Genomic DNA, 24,394 nt, shown 5'->3' on the forward strand with positions numbered 1-24,394 from the left:
ACACACACACACACACACACACACACACACACACACACACACACACAGTCTAATGGCACTAGAGGTGTGGAATTATGTTGAAGAAACGTCACATTGACCAGAGCTGCAAGTTGTGTACATGTTGTTCCATCCGGAGGAAGTAAAGGAGCATTGAGCAAGTGACGTCAAAGTTTTCACCCAACATGGAAATGGCTAAATGTATTACAGAGTTCATCACAACTTTTATTGTGAAGGACTTGCATCTACTTTCAGTGGTTGAAAACCAGAGCCATGTTTCACTTTGGAGCCACAATATTATTATTAATCTTTATTTAACCAATCAAATCCCATTGAGATCACAGATCTCTTTTGCAAGGGAGGTCTGGGCCTGACAGCAGAATAACATGCACGGTTTTAGTCTGTGGGAGGAAACCGGAGTACCTGGAGAAAACCCACGCATGCACGAGAAGTACATGCAAACTCCACACAGAAAGACCCCAGGTCCAACCGGGGATTGAACCCAGAACCTTCTTGCTATGAGGCAACAGTGCTAACCACTGAGCCGTCATGCTGCCAGTAGCTGATGGAACATAATCAATGCCATTCCCACACTAAAAAGGACCAAAAAGAAAAAGTAAGTAAAACTTTATTTATATAGCGCTTCTCAAGATAAAAATCACAAAGTGCTTCAACAAATTAAAAAAAAAAAAGTGCACAAAACAAATTTATCACAAAGGTATCACTCACTTCAGAATGTGATTTATTGTATTTGGCATTTTGACTCAGTATGCTGTTTTAGTTCCAATAATCATCTTGTTTAAATAACTTTTTAAGAGCAGTGTAGAGAAAAATATTTTCTTTCTTTTAGGCCAGATACTGTAAGCTCAGAATTGTGTTTAAAATGTGGCTATGGATACATCAAGATGCTTCGATGCTCATTTTGTAATCATCCTCTGAATCATAACCATCAAATCATGAGATGCCTAAAGATTCCCACCCACTTTTAGCACATTATTTTTGATCAAGTACTGGATTATGTTGCCTTTTTCCTCCTGTGCTGTAACCTACGTTACAGAGAGAAAACTCATAAAAACAGATATATTAGCAATAATCACATGGATGAAGAGCAAGCAACACAGAAGACTCACTTCACCACTCGCTCCCCACGAGATCGGATGCTTCTCTCCCTCCCTCTCCACTTTGCTTTGTTGCTCTGTCTGTCTGTGAAATTGCTGCGAGACTCTCTTGCATTTCTTCCGAACCATAATTATGGACTTGTTTTGACCAGTTAGTCCCTCAACTCAATTTACAACATTTCTTCAAAGAGAAGACAGGCTTTGGGCGAGCCGATTTACCCTGTTGGCACGTACGCAGCTGGATATCTCATCGACTGGAAAACTTGATGATGTGTCTATCTCTGCTGCCATCTGTGGATTTTAAGGACACATATTTAATTGGATTTTCGATAACTGGTTCCTGCTTTTTGGATTCAGCTGGTGCTGGTTTTATCTACAATCAAGGAAGTCGTCAGCAGCAAATTTGGACCCGATCACGCTGCTTGCCTTTATGATGGCTTGGTTCATGTCTGGAGTACCCGGACTCAAATGCTTTGGGCTGAATGGATCAAATCTTGGGGATTTTTACTCAGACACGTTTCCATCGGTGTTGGCCATGTTAATTTGGACATTTCGGAACCGAGTGGACCAACACAGACTCAAGGTTGATGCCATTAAGTTCTGCCTGTCCCCAAAACAACTGCGTGTTTATCTAAATTTGGTCGCCTTGGTCCTTGAAGGCGATCTTATCTAAAGTCGCCTGGAGAAAATGTGATCCGACGTTCACCACCCCCTCCCTGAGGAATTTCCAACTGATAACCAGATGAAACCCTGCTGAAAAAACTTTGTCATCATTTCAGGACTCTGGATTCTTATAGAGGTTATCCTTGGCCATTCCTCAACATACCTCGAGAATGTTTATGGATCTCACCGGAGGACATTGACTGATTAGTGACCTCCAGAGCATCTGTAGGCGTTGTTGACCGCTCTCGTCTCTTCCTTCTTCGTGCTCTGCAGAATGTCTACGTAAATATGTGCTTGTTTGTGCGAAGTGTTTTTTTCAATATTAGGGGTTTTTCTCAGCCAAGAAAAAAGTCTGATAGGAATTTTTTTTCGCCTCCAACTCCTACATGTGTCCAGTTAACCACTGTTTTTTATTTGTCCAAACAGGTCTCACGTGTAAATGAGTCTTCGAGGCTCAATGTGATTTATCTGTTTAAATAAAGGTTGAATGAAAAAAGACGGGACAGAATCAACCAAAGTAACTCGATATCAGCTCTTAACTCTCTCGATTAATCCAACTTGTCGGATTTTCTGCACAAAAGATGATTTGATTTTAAAACCCTTGATTGAACTGATGATGAGTTACCCTGACCACAAAAAAACAAACAAAAAAAACCAGGTAACAAAAAGAATGGGAAACAAAGCTTGGAAGTGAAGCGGGCTGCTCTGGACCGTCAAAGCATTTGTAACGTGAAGGTTTGTCCCACAGGCGCAGCGCTCACCAGCAATGAGGCGGAAACACAACAAAGAGGGGGAGAGGGATGACTGGTGACATGAGGAGGAAGAAGACTAAAGGAATAGGTTTGTTCTCTCGGTTTTATTGTGGCATGTGGCGGCACTCACCGACTCCAGGCCCGGTGACGGAGCTGGCTGGCTTGTTTTGTGCAGAAGCGGCTGCGGCCACGGCAGTGCCGTATCCGCCCTTACAGAAATCCCCACTCCCTGAAGCCTGGCCCACATCCTCATAGCCTGCAACAGTCAGACACACAGCCGCAGCCCACAGCGTTAGACACACCAGGCAGGGGAGGCAGACCCGCTTCAGGTAGCATTTGCAAATAACTTCAAGCTTATTTGTTTAAAATCAAACTTTAGACAGGTTTTACCGAACCACGACAACACAGTCGGTGAGCTTTTACACCAACTGCAATGTCCGTGCGGCAACACCTGTTAGTCCGGTTCAAATCGCCTGGACAGAATTGACAGACATCATTTGCAAATGCTCTTTGACCCAAGTCTGAGGGAAGGAAGTGAGGGGAACAGGGGGGCAGGCAGGGTGTGTGTAGGGGGGTGGAGAGCGAGTGCGAGTTGGGTAATGGCAGAAAGCAGCAGATGATGCAGCTTAGAACAAATAGGTGTTGCACGTGGTGGATATTCAGTGACAAAGAGGGGAAAAAGATCAAACAAAACACGGACTTAAAAATTAAATATAAATTCATGGAATAAATTTAAGAATAACTTAAAGGAAAAAAGATCAGCAGAAACGAGTTGAATATATAGTGAAAATGGGAAGACAATCATCTAATTTGTGGTTTAGGTTAAAGGTTGGAAGAGATGTGGTTAACATTAAAGGTACTGAAAAACTCCACTTTCTGAAATAAGCAAAGTGAGCCATGAAAATCAGCAGGAAACCAATAATCTAGTCCCTTTATTCTGAAAACTGGTTTACAGGAAACCACAAGATTAGCATCATTACCCTCGCTCTTTCGCTTCGATATTTAAGAAATAGTAACTGACAAGTTTTCTCATAGATGAGCTTCTTGAGAGTGCATGTAACAAAAATGTACTGCACTAGCATCCAGATGTTAAAGATCAGAACACATGAAGATTTCGAGCATTTTTGACATGAACTATTACAAACTACTACACAAATACCATGTTTACACTGAAATGCATTCTCTACACCATTAAGAAATAAATAGGCTTATTCTGCAGTTATTGTTGTAAAATGTATATAAAGCAGGAGCTGCCTGAACCTCCAAACATGCAGTTTTATTATCCTTTAACCACTCACCAGTGCTGTATCCATGGGAACTGTAGCCACTAGCCTGCTGGAAGGGTGTGGCGGATGCGTTGACGCCAACATTAACACCGTGCTGTTTCGACGAGGTAGGAGCCACCTGAACACAACATGAGGTCAAACTACTCAAACAGAATTTGGTTTTAAAACTTAAAAAGCCAAAACAAAATTAATGAATATCTTTGTGCACAACAGCAGTTAAAAATAAATTGTTTAATTTAATTGAAACAAGTATTTTATAGAATATTTCACAGACACTAATAGAAACTCAATAACTATTTGTTTGAGAGCAACATTAACATCAAATGTAATTGACTGTATCTGTTCAAACAAGGCCAAACCAAGCAGTTAAATCTAGTCCCAAATAAAACCACATATGAACGTCAAATATACATTTGACTTAAAACTAAGCAATAAATTGATCCAGCTTTTTCTGTCAGCACTGTTGGAACAACTTCTATTTTGTACAGAACATGACAAAAAGCAGCTTCATGAAGGTCTGATGATCAAGTGAGTTAGGGCCACCTGGCTGGTATTTAGCTTTATGTCGTCCATGGAAGCAATAAGGTATTTGTTTTTATTGCCCTCCTATGTTATACATGGTTTTAGATCTTGTCAAGTCAGTTATGACAAATCACAAGTTGTTGAATCTAAATAATTTTTTAAACCTGCTAAGAAAATATTAGGTCTCGATACTGTAGACTGGATTTATAGATCGAATCGAGATGTTGGATGATTGATTGCATGCTACGCTCTAAGCTAGTTTGGGTTTTAATCAACATTTTTTGAAGTACCTTTGGGTTTATTTGTTCTAAAACGGCCCTGAACCTGAAACATTTGTTGTTTTTTCCTTATTTAACAACTTTCCATCTTCTCGGTCATTTTCCAGCATCAATATTGTTCTGTTCCTTAAGATATCATATCCTATAAACACAGTGTGTTTGAGCAATAAGACGCAGATCGGTGAAGTAAGCTTATAGTTTCTCACCGGAAACACAGCAGGTCCGTACTGGAAGGTGTTGGGCAGGCCTGGCATGCCAGTGTAATACGGAAGGCTTGTGTAGCTGTAGCCAGGAGGCAGCGCAGGATTGAGGAAGGGCTGCTGTGCAGTGTGGTGCGTCTGGGTCTGATTCTGTTGAGTCGGAGCTAATGTGGTGGCTGGAGCCGGGGATGATGCATCACCTCGACCGAACTTTGATAAGTCCCCTAAAAATACGTTGAGAGAAAGAGTAGATGCAAGCCGTGGAAAACAGTGTCAAACATCAAAAATATGATGAACAAACTGTCACGCATGAAAAGACAAATAAATATAACCACCAAAACACAGAATCATCTTATTAAATGTGAGAAAAAGATGCATTTCCCAAAACTTTTAATAACACCATCAAAATATTCACCGTTATCCACCAGGTGATTTATTAGATCAATTTACAACACACTGCAAAAAACAGTAACTGTGCAATGAAAGGCAAAAAAATATACAGGTATTTGGCATATTTTGCTTTAATGAAAAATTGTGCGTGTTCATTTTCTACTTTTACTAAGTCAAAAGAAGACTAATGTCAAACTGGTGTATGAAAAGTTGTTTTAATTCCAGCTTTAATTACTCTAAAATAATCTTTTGCGCTGTAATTTTTAGAAGTCACCATTTCTGACACACGCAGATGAGCCGAAACCTTTACGGTGCATAACACGCCTGTCAGTAAACTATCAGAGTAATCAAAGCATGACTTCTCTCACAGCAATTCTAAATATGAGTCTATTAAGTACATAGTGCATGACTGTGGTGGGGTGAAAGGTCAGTTTCACTCATGATTGTGTCCAATTGACAAAAAGTTCAATTAAAGAACATGAAACTGCAGCTTGAATTTACTGCAGCGTGAAGAACTGTTGATGACAACCAGTCAAACCATAAGATCAGAGTAGTGGTCTTCATGAGCACCACTCAAGCTTATTTGATGGAAGTGGCCTTGATAAAAATAAGATCCAACATGAAGCCATAGTCTGATGACATTTATGTCAACATTTGCGGAGTTACACGATGGACAACTTACCGTGGACTGTTTTATGAACGGGACAGGTAGAGACAATCTATGGCTCAAAAGGTTTGACATTTCTACTCAGTCAAGCTGGAGCACAGACAAGATGTTAACAAAGGGGTCACCTCTGAACTTGATCTTTGATCTTGAAATCAAATAGGGATCACCCTTGACCCATGACGTGTCCAGCAGTGCAGTTTGACATTTCTATGTTAAAGGTTTATTGATTTAGAGCTCGGACAAGAAATTGTCCACAGATGGACGGCACCATAATAAATTTTGTTCCATCTTGGGACGAGCGTATAAGAACACTGTTTGGAGCCCGGATGAATGGATTCGTTTGTCATTCCAGCTGCTAACATCTTATTTACGAATACCATATGTCGTTAAATCAGCCTAAAGGTATGTTTCAAACACCAACCAAGCTCCGACGGCCAAAGATCTAATTTAAGCAAGTTAGTTCAAAACTGGCATGTTCTTCAAACAAATAAGCAAATTTCAAATAAAAATAATATAACTTAAAGCATTTATTTGGATAAACTCTTTTTAGTTTACCAGAATAAGGATTGGTCGTCAGAGCTCCCTCTCTGCCGGTCAGTGCTGTCGTGGGAGTTGCAAATGGGATGCTGTAATAATCCTGAAAAACAAAAACCCACCACAAGCCATTATGAAGTATGACTTGTGGTTATATTTTCTCTTATCTTAGTTAAACAACCTTCAGGTAAACGAAACTCACCAATGGAAATCTTGTCTGCAGCATCTGTAGGTCATCATAGCCATACATCTGAGGCTGCGATGAAGGAAAATAAAAACATCAGAACATTGTGTTCTAAAATTAAATACATGACAAGAACATCTGATAATCTCAGCATAAGGAACAGCTTGAATAAAAGCATGACTTGAGGTGAAAGTTCACAAATAAGTTATCTGGTTTCATCTTGTGTTTTTATCTCGTTTTTAAAGCCGAGTGGTTTTATCTCATTTCCTTTAAAGCACTGAGCACCTAGTCATTTTTTATTCATATTGGGTCTATTGTGTGTACATCATGTGTGTGTTCATTCAAATCTGTGTTCATTTGTTCTCATTTGCTCACACAGACTCATGTTCGTGCTGCTGTTGTTTGGCGCATTGTTTTTTTACTATTAGTGCTTAGTACATTCTTAGTTTAGCGTATTTCTTAGTTCATATCTTGGATCTTATTACCGTTTTTCTTTAGAATTTGTATTTTTGTTGGATGTAACTGGGACCCTGTGTACATAGTTTTGTTCCACCTCATGTACGACATGTGATGTGAATGACAGTAAAGACACCTTGACCTTGATATGTTTTGTATATGGAAAAGAAAGCGGACTAGCTTCACTGTAATCAAATCTACCTATGGGTACGAATAAAGTTGATTGATTGACTTACTGGGTAGGCATGAAGTAGACCAGGAGCCATAATATATGGGTTTGGCAGTAGAGGGGGCACTCCAGGTGGCAGGTTTGGAGGAGCTTTCCCTGTACGACAAAAATCAAATAAAAGCATTTTAAAAGATGAATAATTACCATTAAAACATTGGCACAACTGGTGACTTGCTGACAATAAAAACATTGCTGACTCTGACTTATTGCTTCACCATTTACAACTAAAAACTTTTATCTTACATAGTCAAACATAAAAAAAAAAAACCATGCACATCTGATTTACTAATAAACCACAGTACATTTAACTATATATTAGACAAATACATTAAAAAATGTTGCTTCAAATCAGTAATTCAATTTTCCAGTCTTAGTGGATTAATAAACGTCGAGACTGAAATAAACATGAGCCAAATGGAGCTCCACCAGAGTCCAAAGATGCCTTTCAGTCAAATGGAGCCATGTTCATTACTTCTCGAGTCAATCACAAAATATTTGAGCAATCTTAAAACGGTTAAGAAACAAAGTTTTGCAATGATCCGACTACCCTAAAAATTGTATTGTTATACAGTAGTCCCTCGTTTATTGCGGAGGATCCGTACCCTGAAGACCTGCGATAAGTGAAAAAAACACAAAGTAGGAATAGTAATATTCTAAACAATGTTTCTAAACTCTACACATTCTAAAACAGCACAGAATATCATGATTTCAGCTTCCTGCCTCGTCTGCTCTTTGCCACCTGCAAGCACTCTTGGCCACGCCCACTTTTCCTGCTCTGCAGGTGAACGGCTGATCACCTGATCAGCTGCAACAGGAAGCTTATCCTGCAGCAAAATGGGCTGCACAAAGGTGCAGGAGGTGCTAAATAATTGAAAATAATTTATTTTAAATAAAAATTCCATGCTGATCGTGCGGCTCATCCATCAATCAACCAATTGTGTGCCATGTCCAATCTTAATTTGAAAAGCCGCGATAGAGCGAATCCACGATAAATGAACCACGAAGTAGCGAGGGACTACTGTACATCGATGCAAAGCTTTAATATGCATAAGAAAACATGGAGTAATCATTTGTTACCTGTTATAAACAAAGTATAACTTCTAGGTTTTTTTTAAGTCATAATTTATTAAAGCCCTAAAAACACAACAGATAATATCAATTGAACATGATAACACAACAAACAGACTGGACAGCTGTAAAAGAAAAAGCTAAAGTAAAGCAATGAGAAATAAAGAGTTAAATATTAGGTATTTCAAGAAAGGCCTTTAAGAAGCTGCCTGACCTGAGCATGCTGCAGAGCTTCGTGTGGAAGGTGTAGCTGAAGAGGGAATGGCTGAAGACATGGTGGAGACTGAAACAGCAGCGGGGGCAGATGATGGGGCACCCATGGAGGCAGCGTTGATGCCCATGGTCAGGTTGCTGACGGGGCCTTGGCCAGAGGGCGTTGAGACTGTGGCAGGGCCTACTGAGGAGGCCTGAGGAGCCCCCAGTGACACCTGTGCAGCAGCCATGGAGGAAGAGGAGGAAGGTACTGATGAAGGCGGCACAGCCGAGACAGAAGTGAACGAGGAATGCAGACTCAAGTCACCATCTACACTGGGATGCTGCAAAGACAAAATACAGACGTGCTTAAGATAGATGAAATTACATTTCCATTAAAGTGAGTGGACATCTCATGTGTCCACGTAAACCACAGGAAATCCAGCTAACAAGACAATGGAGGGGGGAAAGGCACATAAACGATTCATACTTCCTGTCTGTGGGTAAAAAAATTAATTAATTAAAGAGCTCACCAATAAGCTTGAGTTGGATGTCCGGACTGAAGATGGAGCAAGGTTGTTTTGTTGTGATGGATGTGAGCTGTAATGGTTCACAAAACAAATCAAGTTGCATTTACGGATACTTTGCTCAAAGAAATCCAGTATAATGGATTTCATTTATCTGCATCTTACTTGTGCTGAGGAGGGGGAATGGAGCTTGAGGGCAGGTCTTCGTTGTGCCCATGAGCGCTGAGTGATGTCTGATTGGATGTGGTCAGTAACGAGGCAGGACCCGAGCCGCTGTCTGCCAAAGTGCCCATGCTGGAGACGGACGATGGCGTGACTGAATCAGAAGCTGGCTTTACTGAAACTGCAGAACCTGATGAAGCCATTAAATTAAATATTAACTTTTGTAGATTAAATGCAAACGAAAAGTCTAATTGTACAAATATTTTGAAGGACAATAAACTTTTACCTTCCACAGACTGAGCTGTTTGTATTGAACTGTAACCATTCTGTAAAACCAATGATGAAGATGAGTTCACAGGAACAAGTCATCGATACAAAGTTTATGCTGTTTAGATCTGGTATCATCATGTATCCTAAGTGACATCATCAGACGTACAGCTCAAAGAACATCCCATCTGTTCCATAGTAAATATTTGTGAGCTAATCTCAGTAACTCGCTTCAAATGTAAACAAAATCGAGTTTATAATCCCAATGTTAACATGAGTGGGTCTACTGAGGATTCTGTAAACTCAAATGCATCCTGAACAGATTAGTCAGGTGTGAAGAAGCAGCTCGGTGTGCACTCCTGCTCCAAGTGAAACAGTTCAAAGACAAAACCTCTAATAAATAAAAGACAAACATGACATTCTCTTTAAGCTTTATCAAACATCAAAACAAGTAAACAACCGTTTAGAAACTGCTGTTGTGTCTGTGTAGTCACAAGGTGAACAGGTGATCTCTTCTGTTGTAAAAATGTGTATATGGCGTTCCAGACCATTGTGAATGTGTCCCAGGAGGTCAAATCAGGAGTCAGATTACCCACAAAAGCATCCTCATTGTCTTCACGTCCGTTTTACTTTTTCTTTTGATCTGATCACTCAGGATGCATGCTAACTCAAAGTTGGAACAGCACTTTTGGAGAGCAGTCAAAAAGCTTATTTAGTGTAACGATAGGCAAAGTTTGACAGCAATGGCTGAGAAAACCTCAAAACACAATGAGAGGATGGAGTAACACCATCTTCATCAACATTTTATAACTACTGCTTAGAAATTTCAAACTAGTCCTGTTAAAAGCTTTTTACCTTACATGAAGAAGCTCAAAGTCGAGCATGTAGCTCATACTGGCTGCTCCTCCAAACCATTATGCTAACATAAATAAATATTTCGTCTTTTAAGTAAAAAGGGTGAACTTTGGTTACCTTTGCCTGCATATCCTTCTGAGGAGAGGAGGAGACCGAAGGCGGGTAACGACGCGTTTGAGATGCTCTCTGATCATACATGTCCATTTGGCTTGAGTTGGAAAGAACTGGTGTCGACTCACTGCAAATGGTAATTATCAAAACAAATTATACATCGTGTGATCCCGACTTTAAGATTTTGTTCCCTTTCATCCAAAACAGTTCCCTTTACACATGTTCATACTTTATAAAGTCGAGCGTTGGAATTTACAAACCTGCTGGGACTCGTGTACAGACTGTTCTGAACTTGGTTACCCGGTGTCGTCGTGGCAGGAGTGGACTCATAGTCTTGTAGAACAGGTTCTGACCCAAACTGCAGCGCTCCAAACTGGAGGTTGAGGCCCGAGATGTCCGTCGATCCAGGCATCTCGACTGCCATTGCTGGGATCTAAAAAGAATAAGGAAAAATGTTGGTGTTCTTATTGTTAACACAGCATCATAAAAGGGATGTTTGTTTCCTTCATTTATGGGGAGTGGTGGTGCAGAGGTTAGAGAGGTGGGCCTGTGATCGGAAGATAGCCGGTTCACGCCCCGGCCCAGATAACATTTAAAAAAAAAAATTGTTGGTTGGGTAGGTGAAGCACCACTTGCCCCCACCCTCATTTGCACCACTCTGGGCCCATGAGCAAGGCCCTTAACCCCCCATCTGCTCCCTAAACAGGTCTCTCTTGAAAATGAGTTCTCGTGGCTCAATGAGACTACCTGTATAAATAAAGTGTAAATGAAAAAATTATTAAATTTTCAAAATTAAAGAAGAATCGAGATGGGTACATTTAAACTGGATGCTTTGAACAATAAAACATTTTTCACTATCATAGTCATAGGGATTCAAACCATCAATTCAACACAAATTAAATCCACTGAAACAAAGTCACCAACTCCTTTAAGCATTTCGCACGACTCGAAAACAAACAAAAAAAAACTACTTTTCCTTAAAAACTTAAGACTCAAATATCAGCTCTGCAATATCTACTGGCCCTTTCAGATCGAAATGATTTACAAGTCAAGACCGTAAACAGGTCACCAACATGTCTAGAACAAGTACAGTTTGGAACAACTTGTTCCTCCTTGTAGCATTTTAATTTTTTTTTCCGCACCGTTTCCTTCCAGCTCTGAATGTTACCTTTGTTGTGATAGAGGTTCTCTTCTTCTGCTGTTTGAGTTTGTGTTGCTGCAGAGGCAGTGGACTTGAACCCTGGTTATCTGAGGAACTTGGGGAGACCTGCTGACCTAGAGATGATCCAGCTGCCATTTTGGGAAGGGAGGACGCAGGTGGTGGCACCGCGTGGGGTGAGGATGTCGTTTGTTGCGGTAAGGATGATGACGAGGAGACGGGGGAGGAAGGAGGCAGCCCTTTGTCCTGCAGGAAAGCATCCAACATGGACGAGGTTGACGTGGCAGCCTGGTAGGGCTGTCGCTTTGTAAAGGGTGTATGGATCCCAGACTCCGACTGAGTCTTCAGATCTGCACAGCAGTGAAGGGAAAAACGAGATTAAAGCTAAAGAACTGCCTGAAACCAGATGATTATAAATACTTTAAAGCTCAATAAAAGTGGAATTTATTTTTTGATTAATGCAAAAAAAACACCGTTATCTCACCATATTGTCCCAATGTGGAGGCACTGGTGTCCCAGGATGAAGGAGCTGTACTGGGAGGTCCTGTCTGGGAGTGCTGTGCAGCCAGCTGAGCCAGTGCCTGGGCTGTTTTATACTGCTCCAGGAACTGGGAGCCAGTGGTCCCTGTGCTAGCTCCTTTGGGCTCTCTAACTTCTCCATATCCCTTGCTCAACATGCCGGCCTGCAGTGTGGGAGGATTAGAAAACACCTTTTTATCACAACACAACTAAAATCAATGCAACAGTGACGTATCCACTATTAAGTAAGCAAGTGGTTTAGATGAAAGGTCAAGAGAAAGTGTGCATCAGAGCTGAGGTACATGAAGTTGTCCATTCATTAAACTTTTCAGCGTCATTGCAGGTTCTCACCATGCTGTGCTGGGAATAAGGAGGGTTGGAGGATGGTTGGGAAAGTGGCACTCCTTGCTTGGAGTTGCTAAAAACCAGAGACTGAGACAGAGAGGGGGGCTGGGTGGCCTCCGTGGGGGTGTTTTCTGTCTCTGAGGAGGAAGCAGGAGGAGTCTTCCCCAGCAGCACCGCAAGGTCAATCCTACAGACAAAAAGAAAAAAGTACTTGTCACTTACATATATACATAACTTGTTATTTTAATGAAGTAATATCTAGTGCTGCTGATGGCAGCAATGTTTGTTCTTAATCAGCAAATTATTTTCTTTGCTTGGATGAGAGTGACCACCTCTGTCCTTTGGTGATTGTAACATTCTCTTGAGGCAGAGGCACTGATGCCACACTGGAAGCTGTGAAAATCTTAGTCTCCGATAGCTGCAGAAGAAAAAAACAAGATAAAGCTGGAGGGGATAAAGTAAAACACCCGGGCTAAACAGAACCAATTCTCCCCCAGCAACATTACTGTAAATATGGTTAGAAAAGTGCTGATACTTTTCAAATATGAACAGTATACTCACATCTTCATTCCAGTCCTCAGTACCCCACTCCTCCGTGGCAGACCTCCAGGCACCTGAGAGTCAATAAAACAGTTGAGCTATTTGTTGTTAGGCAAACAGAGCATCAACTGACAGAAGTGTGAAAGGAGGCTCACCAGGAGCAGAGTCAAACTTGGATGGGTAATTTGTTCCCTCTCCTGCAGAGTACTCCAACCCTGAAAGTAAAAAAATAAATAAAAAAATTGATATTACAATAATGCAACACAGTAGCTTTGGACAAACGAAACACTGATGGAGACTCACAACCCGACTATTGTAGAATGAAGGTTTATTTTATTTGAGGATTATCTTTAAACCTGTCAAGCAGGGTTTTATGGCCCATAATGTGGTTTCAGTTCCTACTTTAATAAGACTCTCATCAAAACAGTTCAGAGAAATGGCTGCACAGACCAGCCCGTCTTGTACTCTCAATGGCCATTCATAAATCACTGATGGAGACGGCCATGTTCTGCACAGACATGAGCTTTCAGACATGAAGGAGAACCGTGGAACCAAGAGAACTAAGCTGGGCTGATGTTGAGTGCAATGCATTAAATGTGAGACCGACGTCTTCCGTGTATCGTTTTCAAAACACAATGAATTAACTCAGTTTAACAATCCTCGTTGTGGTCAACTGCTTTTTAAACTAAATGTAAAGTTATTGCACCTCATTATTTATAATCCCTTGGTAGCAAACCTTGTTTAATCTCACATTAGGGTGGTCGCACAGATCATGTCATCCCTTCATCACATTAACAAGCTGCAGCACCAGCTTACTTTTTCACGTGTCTGTCATTTTGCTTCTTACCACCTCGCTTGGTGGCACAGAGGCGTACCTTCGACCCACCTCATGCCTTGTGAACGAGCCTATGGCTACTGCAGCAGTATGACACCCATTTATTTTAACAACTGTTTTTGCACAAATATCTGGACGAACATGAGAGAGAAGCACAATAAGACTAGCAGTGAGTAATGTTCAATAAAGAAAACTTCAAGGCTTTAAAAAGCAAGCAAACCCTTCTTTCATCTTTACCACAAACTTCTTTGAAACAAATAATTACTCAGACACTAAACAGATTTAAAATATTTTCTAAACACGCACACAAAAAAAAAATTAACCTACTTGCTCCTTCCTCCAACTCCACGTTTCCCGTGTTGTTCCAGGTGCTGCCCCCTCCATAGTTTTCTTCTGTCTGGGCTGGCTCTGCATAGTCGGCAGGATTGAATGTTCTGGAAAAAAAGAGATTTAAAAAGTGAGTCAAGTGCTGAAAATCTACTAACAGCTTAAGGTATTAATCATAGTGGGGAGAACAGGGTAAAAAAAGGAACAAATGCTGAGCAAACACAAATGTTGGGGATGACTCAGGGCTAATGAAACACCCAATTTTAGCTCATATTTAAGTATTTAAGTGTAAAAACGACATTTTATTGCCATTTATTGCATGCTAAGAATAATTAACTGTTGTGGTCATCTTGAATTAATTTGACTCAAAGTTATTCAGTTATAGATGCACATCCAATGTTTCCTTTGAGTGTTTAATAAAAATCCATCCAGTGGTTTGAGAAATATTTTGTTAACAGACAAATGAACACAAATTTCATGACTGACCACCTTTCATGGAAGCGGGTGATAAATCCTCACTGCTTCCATTATATTGAAGTTTTTTATTAAACAAACAACTAGACTGAACCATAAAAACCTTGAAAAAAACAATTATACAATTTGAAGTTTGTATAAATAAAAGGACCAGCAATAAGTAAAGCATCCAAGTACTGTGTATTTCCTCAACTTCACCAGTGATGCATCTCTTCTACTGGTTTGACATGTCATTGGACGCTGGGAAAATTAAAACCAGTGCAACATGTTGGAGAACACCAAAACAACCCAAGCCGAGAAGCTTTTGGTTTCTGTCCAATATCTTTCCTGTGCAAATCAAGATGCATATAAGGCTTGTGAAAACAAATTAAAGGTCACATTTCAATAAGGTCTCATATTATTTTGAAATGAATATTTAATTTTAATTAAATGTGCAAAATTGTCCAGTTTTACAACACCTTCCATTTTACTCTTGTAAATGAGATTTTTAATCGCAGTGAGTTTATCCTGGTAAATAAAGGATTAATAAATAAATAAAAAAGATTTCCTTTGGTACATTTTCCACAACAAAAATATTTTTTAAAATGTGTTTATTTCATATGCACTATATAAACTGCACTAAATATCCAAACACTTCAGAACTAAGGCTGTTCTTAAAATTAATGTCCTACACTCCACTAAAACTGATTCTTTTTGACCGTGGAAGGAGTCAGATGCTACAATGATGGAGACAAGTATCCCGTGTTCATGTGTAATTATTATATTGGTGTGGTAAACAATCATGTGTTGCTCTCACAAAAGTTTTAGTATTACTTCCATGGTATTACCCACAGTAGAAAACCCCACAAAGACTAACTGAAAAGCATTAAACATAAATAAAAGGAAATGCACTTGCACCTCAAATATAAACTGCATCTCAATCTGGATTTAAAGAAAAAATATTTTAGCAACAACAAGCAAAACAACAAGGAAGAGGATCTTTTTTTCTTCCCCTACCACAACCAAAAACAGCAGCATAAGCAAAATGCCTCAAACCTGCTGGAGCCAGCACTGTTACAACCACTCTGCACCGCACACACCGTCTGCAACGCAAAACAAGCCAATGTGCTTTTAGTCATAGTTCGTCATTTCCAAAAACCCGCTCAAAGGCATAGGCTACACAAACATTAGTTATACAAAAGTTAAAGGAAATGTCTGCTTCAACAATAAACCTGACGCTTCAGTGAGAGAGATGAGCTCAGCATTCAAGAACTCACTGTTCCACTGGAAGAAATCCGTCTTTCAAGTCAGCTCGACTCATTTCTTGTCTCCATTTTCCCTTTTTAAGTCACTGTCAACACAAGTCAACACGTTTTAGTCATGAATCTTGACCAGGTTGAGACGAAGTCTTCACTTTGCACCAAACCAGAAGATTTACAGACGACAAACTTCAACAAATTTACTGAACTTTCAGTTTCACCAACATGAAGAGGCCATCGCAGACACAACTGCACACCATCTCTGCCAGTTTTCTTTTTCTGCAAGCTTTAAACAAGTTATTCAAAAATTAAAAATAAAGCCATAAACAGCACTGTACGCATTAAAGTTTACACTTCTTCCCATCAACCAAAATCAGACTCATAAAATATTTCATTATCCATGAATCCACTATATGCATTACTGTTAGTTGACCACCATCAGAGCACCGTTTTGAACAAGGCTAGGTCTCGTTTGCACCCCTGAACAAATGCAGAGCTTGTGTCAGGTTTTCTACAGAAGTTGTAAAACATTTAGCGCTTTTTCCTTCCCTGAACAAGAACTCCTACTGAAGCCAGCACTCCTTTTTGACCTTCATCCTCTCACTCTTTATCAGTACTTTTTTGTCCAACATATTCCAGCATTTCCTCTTTTCACCTCTTACTAATGCCAGATAATTGATCGACTTAAAGAAACTTTGGACATTAAGCTGCCAGTTTATTTAGCATTAGATTCTAATAACGTGTGAGCCAATGAGATTATTTAACAATGCTCACTTGCTACAGCAGGACAGGAGGTGGAAGACATGCAAGTATTTACAATGTTGCTCTGAATTACAGAATGTTGTGGTACAACGAGGCATTCAAATTAGCCATTTCCATCACAGTAAATAAGGAACCAAAGCTGTAGTACAAGTGAAAACAACTGGCAACATCATAAATGACACCAACGAGGCTCAAAGTTCTGCATCCACAAACAGACTGGGATCTTTCTTATGATAATGCATATTGACCATTAAGTAAAAAGCTGAAGGTTAGATTGGGCTTTGAAAAAAATCAGAATACGACCTGTCAAGGAAAAAATGTGTTCAGGCTACATTCTTGACAGTGGTGACATCAATTACTGTACGTGCATGTGGCTGCCTCTGCACGTCGTTACGATTCTGAATATTTGGAAGCGTTTCTCATTTCATAGATTCTTCATACAGTACATATTGTGCACACACCCACAGCTGTCTCTTTTTAAATATTCTTCTCCCCCTTTTTTTAGACTTTGAATTTAACAAATTATTTCTGACTATTGTTGGACTGATGTGTCAGATTTTTGTAAGAAATCAACGTTTTACAGCGTCACATGGATAAGTATGAAGATTTTATGTCATTGAGTCCTTCATAATATTTTAATTACGTGCGAGCTGGCTTTAAAGTTCACACAGTCTTTGGATCAGCTGCACCCAACCATCACCTTTTTAATGGGACATTTATCATAGTAAGAAGAAAAATAATCCTGGACTGCAAACAATTTTCTACTTCAAGGTTAAAAAAAAATTGGAAAATTTACAACACAGTCCTCCCAGCTGATTGGACATGGAAAGCATGTCCAGTCTGGTTCTGTGAGCACACTGCCAGTCATTCCCTGCGTTAGCACACTTCACTTAAACTGATTCGTAATTATCAGCAGAATTTGAAGACAAGCTGTTGAAGCAATTCATTCCTTTGAAACAGGTGTGTTGGGAGTTGGGACACTTTGCAGAATGATGAGCCACAAGAAACGGGGAAAAATAACCCAAACCTTGTGCAGTGCATATTTATCTGAGTTGCATCAATAATACAGTCTAGCTATACCAAAAAAAAAAAAAGATTTATGTTGTCAGTGCAAACAGCCTAAGTGAAAAAGTAATCACCTAGCTTTACAGGCCATTAATACTGAGACTACAGCTTCCATCTTCTATTAATACACAACTTTAGCTGTGTAAATCTGGTTCATCAACACTACACAACTCTTTCTACAGGCTACATGCATTATCTTGCATATGTGAAATGGCATTAAAAGAGAAAAAGATTTAAGTGAAAGATTTACATGTTAAAAATCAAGTCTGCAGCTTTTTTATCAGTGACCGAGTTTTATAACAGCTTCCCGTATGATGCTTAGATTTTTAAAATCATCTGAAAAGTGAAAAAAACCTTCATCCTATTGCTCAACAATAAAGTGACAAGAGACCTTTTCTGTATCTAGGCTGCTTCCTGTAACGAGATAAACTTCAAGCAGTTAAACTATTTTTGTCAGCAACAAAAAGCTAAATCTGTTACTGTTCTGTGACGTGAAGAAAAATTAGGGCTCGAGGGCACTTTAGTTGAGAATCTACATAAAAAGATATAAAAGCAAATAAATTGCAAGACATTTTTGCAATATATTTGAATGCAAACTATGAAGACCTCGCACTTTATGTAATCTCATGGTTCGTGTTTGCAGATCCATCAATCCATCCATCATCTTCACCCGCTTCTTCCTTTTCGGATTGCGGGGGGTCACTGGTGCCCATGTCCGGCTATCACTGTGTGAGAGGCGGGGGACACCCTGTACAGGTCGCAAGTCCATCACAGGGACACACAGAGACAAACAACCATTCACTCTCTCACGCACACCTAGAGACAATTTAGAGTTAATCAGCCTAACATGCATGTTTTTGGGAGAACACTGGAGCACCCGGAGAAAACCCATACATGAACGGAGAGAGCATGCAAACTCCACCTAGAAAGGTCCCAGGGCCGGGATTTGGACCGGCGACCTTCTCACTGAGAGGCAACAGCTCTACCAACTGAACCACCGTGAACCACTTGAACAAATCTCTGCTTCATACAAAAGCTTTGAGTTACAGCCATTGAACTGCATAAAGACAGACATTCATTAAAACGTTACAGTGGCTCCGATGTTCTGATTCAAGACTTCGTCCTACTCTGACAAAAAAAAAAACTATGTTCAATCTTTGGAGAAGGAAGCCACAAAGTTCTTGCCCTCAAGAACTGAATGCATTACTTCAGTAGAACACAAAAGGATTTAAAAATCCGACTGCAGAATAAAGTCGCTGCACTTTACTTCTTACTTTCAAACTGAAACAGACTCTGAAGCAGCCCATTAAAACACCAGTGGAATGAATCAAGGATACCATTGCAGACCAACACTTCCTCTGTTATGAAACTTGACTGCCAGTTAAAGATGCTAAATCATCAACTGACTCACGCCTGGATACAAATGGGCAGGCGTACACGCACGCACGCACGCACACACACACACAGACAGTGATACTGAGACAAATATCACACAAAAACTCGACTGATTAATCCTGCAGCCAAGGGAAGAGCATGGAGGCTGAAGTTAGCAATTCAGGTTCCTAATTTCACACCTTTAGTGAATCTATCCAAATTTCACTTTAAATGAGACGCATCCCTCTCCACAGTGATACCCAGCCCACGCTGCTCTATCTCATTGGATGAAGTATGGCCTCCCTCCTTTGGATTAAGGTTAAACAATAGACTTGGGTCCTGCCGTTGGGTGACCATGGCAACAGGTAAAAGTGGAACAAAAGACTGTCTGGATTTAGGCAACGCAGGTATTCTCTTACCCCATGCCCTGTGCCGAAAATCTGCCTCCTCGCCGTCCAGATACTCCTGAGCAGAAAATCAGAGTAAGCATCACATCGCAGAAAAAGGCATAAAAAAACGTCAACTTTGTCAACACTAACCGAGAGCTCCCCGCCCTCTGCCTCTGCCCCTTCGACCTCGCTCTGCTCCTCTTCCAGCTAGTCCAGCTTTTCCTCCATCCAAGCCGTTCTCCTGACCACGAACTTTCATTTTAAAGAGAGAGAAAACAACAATACATTAAAACTCTGAGTGCATGCTGACCGGTTGGGAAAAAAAAGAAGAAGAAGAAGAAGCTGTAATTAGCATACAAACTTGCAAAAAACTAATTGTAAGAGACTTTAGTTAAAAATAGATTGTTTAGTAAATCAGCCATTATTTTTAAATAAATTAGTAAAAAAACAGAAAAGCACAACGAGAGAATCAACTCACACTCTCGTCCCCTGCTTGCTCCTCGGCCCCTGCGTGGCGGTCCACCTCGACGACGTGCTGCATCTTTCTCCGCTCCTTTCTCTCTGTTCTCCTTTCCTTCCTCTCCGGGTTCAGCTTGGCTGATTTCCTTTTGACCCGACACTCCTTTCTTCTTACCCACCATTTCCCAGGAGTCCTAAGAAACAAAGTGTCAAAATATTGCAGTCCTTGAGGTCACGGGGTCAGCTCTTAATTTGATGGTCTGAAGTTGCAGAGCATGGGCTGCAGTTAAACTTAGCTCGTGACCCGACTAGATATACCTTCTGATAGACAAATACTTTATCAGTGGATGAATAATTATCACTTCCATGTTTGTTGCAGATGGTGGAAGTTAAATGTGTGAGCCTGCAGCTGCTTTAAATCAAACATAAAAATAACTCCTCAGCTTTTATGCTCCAGGAAATCATGTTAGTTTGCAAACATGTCCTCCTCTGAGGTGGTATCTTGATAATAAAAGTAACTGATGACTTCTTATCAAGTGCAATAAGATGCATTTCCACTTCATGGTTTTAATTTCAGTTAAGTTCAGCCGGCTAAAATATTTGTCATTTTGAGTTAGTTTTTTCGCACACGCACGGCAAAAGCTGCTTTATGCACTTTAAATGTTGTCCAAACATAAATGTTTAGTTAGTGCATTTAATTCTGAAAGTAACTGAATGCATGCAGGTGTGTCAACAGTGTTTCTGAAAGGTCAACAACAAACCAAAAACAAGCTATTTCTATATAGAAAACCTTTTCTGAGCATCTTTTTCAACTTTACTCAACTAAAAATACCTGAAGAACAAATCCTATCCCCGTGCCAATACTAAGATGCATCTGCTGAAGAGACGGGACTTGTTCAGCTAGCCTAACAAACGTTAGCCAAGCCCGAGTAGCGCTGATTTCTCTAGAACCTGCCCAGTGGACAAAAGCATTTACTCACCGTGTCTGGGCTACCCTCCAGCAACACATTAATGGCTCTGTTGACATCGCCGTTGCAATCATGCAGCGCGATCATCGACTCATCCTGGTCCTTTCCTGTGATGTCGATCAGCTGAAAGAGGTGAAGTGCAATCATGAGACAGAGACGACCCCGCAGGCCCACATTTCTGGTACCATTATATAAAAATAACGTCAAATTATAACTATAGCAAATCTGTAAAACAAAGCTAATTTTATAAAACGGTAGTTACAGTGTACGAATGTGATTCATTACAGAATAAGACACCAAATGAAAGTCACCAGGAGAAACACTGCTATACACAAATGGTATCAATATTTACCTGTATTTTCAGTACACTGATATCCATGTAATGTATATTTTTTACACAACACAATGTCAGCAAACAGAAGACGAACGGTTATCAAAAAGTCTAAACATGCTTCGCATTTAAACTTTCTGGTCTGATGTACAACTCTTAACTTTGAGTTAAAGCTAACAAACACAAAATTGGTTAATGCCAGGTCATGAGTATTTTGTGCAAAATAAATTTTAAAAGTATTTTAACATGATAAAAAAGCAAAAGATGACAGCTGAGGAATTCTTACATAGTCACAAACAGCTGCCAGCTTGACTCATCTTGAATAACACTAACCTGCGCCTCCTTGCATTTAAAGATGAGATTTATTTTCCGAGCAGGTTATTGCACAACAGTTTCCTGCAGGATTAATACAATCCTTCCTGTAATTCTCTAGAATAAACAACCTAGTTAAGAAAGACGTTTACGGGTTGGTCAAGTATATACTCATCCAAAACGAGGTATAGTAGCCACAACCAAATAGTTTAAACTCGATCTGCTCACCTGTTTAACCTTCTCTTCAAAGTCTGCATCGTTGTGGTCTGAAATCATCTGCGCGAGTCTGATCTGCTCTGCGGTGGCCTGTTCCAAGAAAAGTGAAACATTCAACATTTGCATCAACAAATAAAAGCGTAAAATTTGCATTCTTGTTAAAACACAGGAAGAAACCTATATTTAACCATTTAGGAAATCTCTAGATCCATCTCTAAAGTAAATAGGAGAAGATAACATGTACAGGACATTAATAGTTAACGTTTGTTTGCTGTTTTACAGCATTTTTAAAAAGGAGAAGCAGCAGCACGGACAGGAAGCTCGCTGGCAAGTTTTGATCCAATATGTGGTTACTTTTGTAAAAGAAAAACTATAGTTATTAGTTATACCAGCACAAGTTGTTGGGAAAAAAACAGTGAATTACCGGTGTATGTATTTAACAACTACTGTCAGTAATTGTTTTTTTTGGTCACATATAGATTTTAAAATACTCTAATATCAAACAATTCTAGAAAAAAAAAGCACATGATAAAACGTCTCCGTGCTGGTCTGTGTGACGAGATTCGACTTGTTACAAAGTGACAGCGTAGGTGACAATGTAACAATAACACTACTTTATGAGAATCCTGCTCAAGGACAAAAACGGATTTCCCCCTAAACAGCGGTGGTAACACCATGCCTTACAGAGGTTATTATATCAAAATATACATATCGGGGGTCGACATACGCAGTTTTTGGTTGTTCGAGACAATCTATTTTTGTTACAAACAAGCAGATCTCACACCACGGTTGTTCCGTGGACAACCAAGTGAAATAGACCCAGATTAAAAATGAAATGGGGGCAGTGGTGGGGGGGCATGAGTTTTGTTGTGGCCTTGTTAAAGCCATCCAATCTAATGATGATACAGGGATTAAACTGATGCCGCTTTCAACACATAAAGAGAACCAAAGCCACAGTTTGACCCAATCGGGTCGTGCTGTCTGATACACAACGGGTGTACACACTGTTCCCACTGTGCAGGTGAGAGCACCAACCAGTTTCCTGGACTATTTTCCAAAGAGGACACCCCGCTACCCTAACAGAAGGTGATGACGTTTTAAGTTATTAAACGTCTACGTATGAAACATGAGTGTTCGCACATGACCAGTTCACTGCAGAATGAAGAAATACCAGAACTGATTCACACTTACGCCCCCCCCAAAAAACTCCCGGGACTTTTGTATCTAAAGTCTAACTTTGTATTAAATGTGTGTCGTCATCGTCGTACAGACGTGTGCAACTTGCAGTGTGACCAAACTCCGGGTCTTCAGAGGAGACGGTGCAGCAGCGCTCAGCCTGTTTGAGCATCTCTCTGGTGAGAGAGGCTGCGTCTACATTTAGTTCTAATAATTAAACAATTTAAACACTAGAAGATGAATATTTATATGCCCCAAATTATAACAAAGATTTGAGTCTCTGTTTAACCCTGAAAGAGACTGACACTCAGTAGCTGCTTGGAAATGACAAGCAGTCCACAAGATGGCTGACTGAGAATAATTGCACATAGTAAACTTTGCATATATATATATTCTTAATAACATTTATTTGTAGATTTTTTTTTTTTGCCTTAATGTAAAAGTTGTGCAAAACCAAAAATTTTGTCGGACAACAGGATTCTGTGAAGAGGTTGGAATATCCTGTATACATTTGAAGTTACACTAAATGAGACCGTTCCACGTGTTGCGACGTGTTAAATATATAAACTCTGCATACTTAAACACATACTGTTCTGAGACCTGGTGCAAATCATTCGGTCCCGTGTGGTGCAGGTACCTGAGGCCTCTGCTTGTGCTGTGTCTGGCTCTGTGTCTGGCTCTGCGTCTGCTCCCAGTTGCCCCGGGCTCGGTTCCCGCCCATGGACGTCATCATTTACAGTATATACAAATAACAGTATTTACAAAGAAATAACACCTGAGGAGAGAAGAATAAAAGGGGTTACAAACCTGTGACTTTGACCCATGTCTGATACATACTTGTATGGCATATTTAGTACTTCCTCAACTGTGAGGAAACGGGTAGTGTCATTAGTTTAACACAACCCACAGGAAAATATTAATAAAATGCATTTATTTTGTTTCACTTCTAAGACATACCCCAAAACTACCAACTGGGCTGTCTCAGGAAAGATGCATGCCTTGTTGCGCATGTTATTTACCTTTTAAAACATGATGCAATACTTTCTACACCTACCAGAAAAAGAGGTTTTAAGCTAGCCTGTCCATCAACCAAATATGATCACAAAAAGTCTTCACTGCATTGTTTAAGCTGTGTTTATTATTAAATAAGACAAGAACACAAGCACTGACTGTCACGTACGCAAATTGTTATTCCTGCCATGTTAAGTGACAACTTAATCTTGCATAGGTTACGTAAAACCCTGTTTTGACCAGCCTAAAAACAAACTCGGGGCCCGTCGAACGTGCCCCCGCTTCTACTAGCCAGCCACATGGCCAAAATGCTAGCCCACTGGCTAATCCTTGAAGGAAAACATCCAGCTCTTTAACCTCTCGGTGGGCTTCCGCTTCTCAAGGCTTCGCCTCATGGCGACAACGAGGCTAACTTTGCAATGCTAACTCAGCTAGC

The 24,394-nt window shown here is 40.2% G+C and overlaps 1 protein-coding gene across 1 annotated transcript in view; it reads right to left on the bottom strand.

Moving 5' to 3' along the window:
- Positions 1-24,394, bottom strand: part of ubap2l (ubiquitin associated protein 2-like) — a 28,534-nt gene that overhangs the window by 3,512 nt on the left and 628 nt on the right. The window contains exons 2-26 of the mRNA XM_037693320.1: positions 23,585-23,722; positions 21,784-21,861; positions 20,925-21,035; positions 19,964-20,138; positions 19,636-19,737; positions 19,516-19,561; positions 14,184-14,290; positions 13,177-13,236; positions 13,043-13,095; positions 12,814-12,899; positions 12,488-12,668; positions 12,102-12,300; positions 11,627-11,967; positions 10,719-10,891; positions 10,465-10,585; positions 9,512-9,551; positions 9,229-9,415; positions 9,070-9,136; positions 8,559-8,880; positions 7,284-7,372; positions 6,610-6,663; positions 6,429-6,510; positions 4,823-5,040; positions 3,829-3,934; positions 2,661-2,786 (exon numbers count right to left, since the gene is read on the bottom strand). Coding sequence (XP_037549248.1) covers positions 2,661-2,786; positions 3,829-3,934; positions 4,823-5,040; positions 6,429-6,510; positions 6,610-6,663; positions 7,284-7,372; positions 8,559-8,880; positions 9,070-9,136; positions 9,229-9,415; positions 9,512-9,551; positions 10,465-10,585; positions 10,719-10,891; positions 11,627-11,967; positions 12,102-12,300; positions 12,488-12,668; positions 12,814-12,899; positions 13,043-13,095; positions 13,177-13,236; positions 14,184-14,290; positions 19,516-19,561; positions 19,636-19,737; positions 19,964-20,138; positions 20,925-21,035; positions 21,784-21,861; positions 23,585-23,680 — 3,220 coding nt within the window. The 5' untranslated portion in view covers positions 23,681-23,722. The remainder of the gene's footprint in view (positions 1-2,660; positions 2,787-3,828; positions 3,935-4,822; positions 5,041-6,428; positions 6,511-6,609; positions 6,664-7,283; positions 7,373-8,558; positions 8,881-9,069; positions 9,137-9,228; positions 9,416-9,511; positions 9,552-10,464; positions 10,586-10,718; positions 10,892-11,626; positions 11,968-12,101; positions 12,301-12,487; positions 12,669-12,813; positions 12,900-13,042; positions 13,096-13,176; positions 13,237-14,183; positions 14,291-19,515; positions 19,562-19,635; positions 19,738-19,963; positions 20,139-20,924; positions 21,036-21,783; positions 21,862-23,584; positions 23,723-24,394) is intronic.

This window comes from Nematolebias whitei, chromosome 19 (genome assembly GCF_014905685.2).
Source record: "Nematolebias whitei isolate Nwh7 chromosome 19, NemWhi1, whole genome shotgun sequence".
NCBI lineage: Eukaryota > Metazoa > Chordata > Actinopteri > Cyprinodontiformes > Rivulidae > Nematolebias > Nematolebias whitei.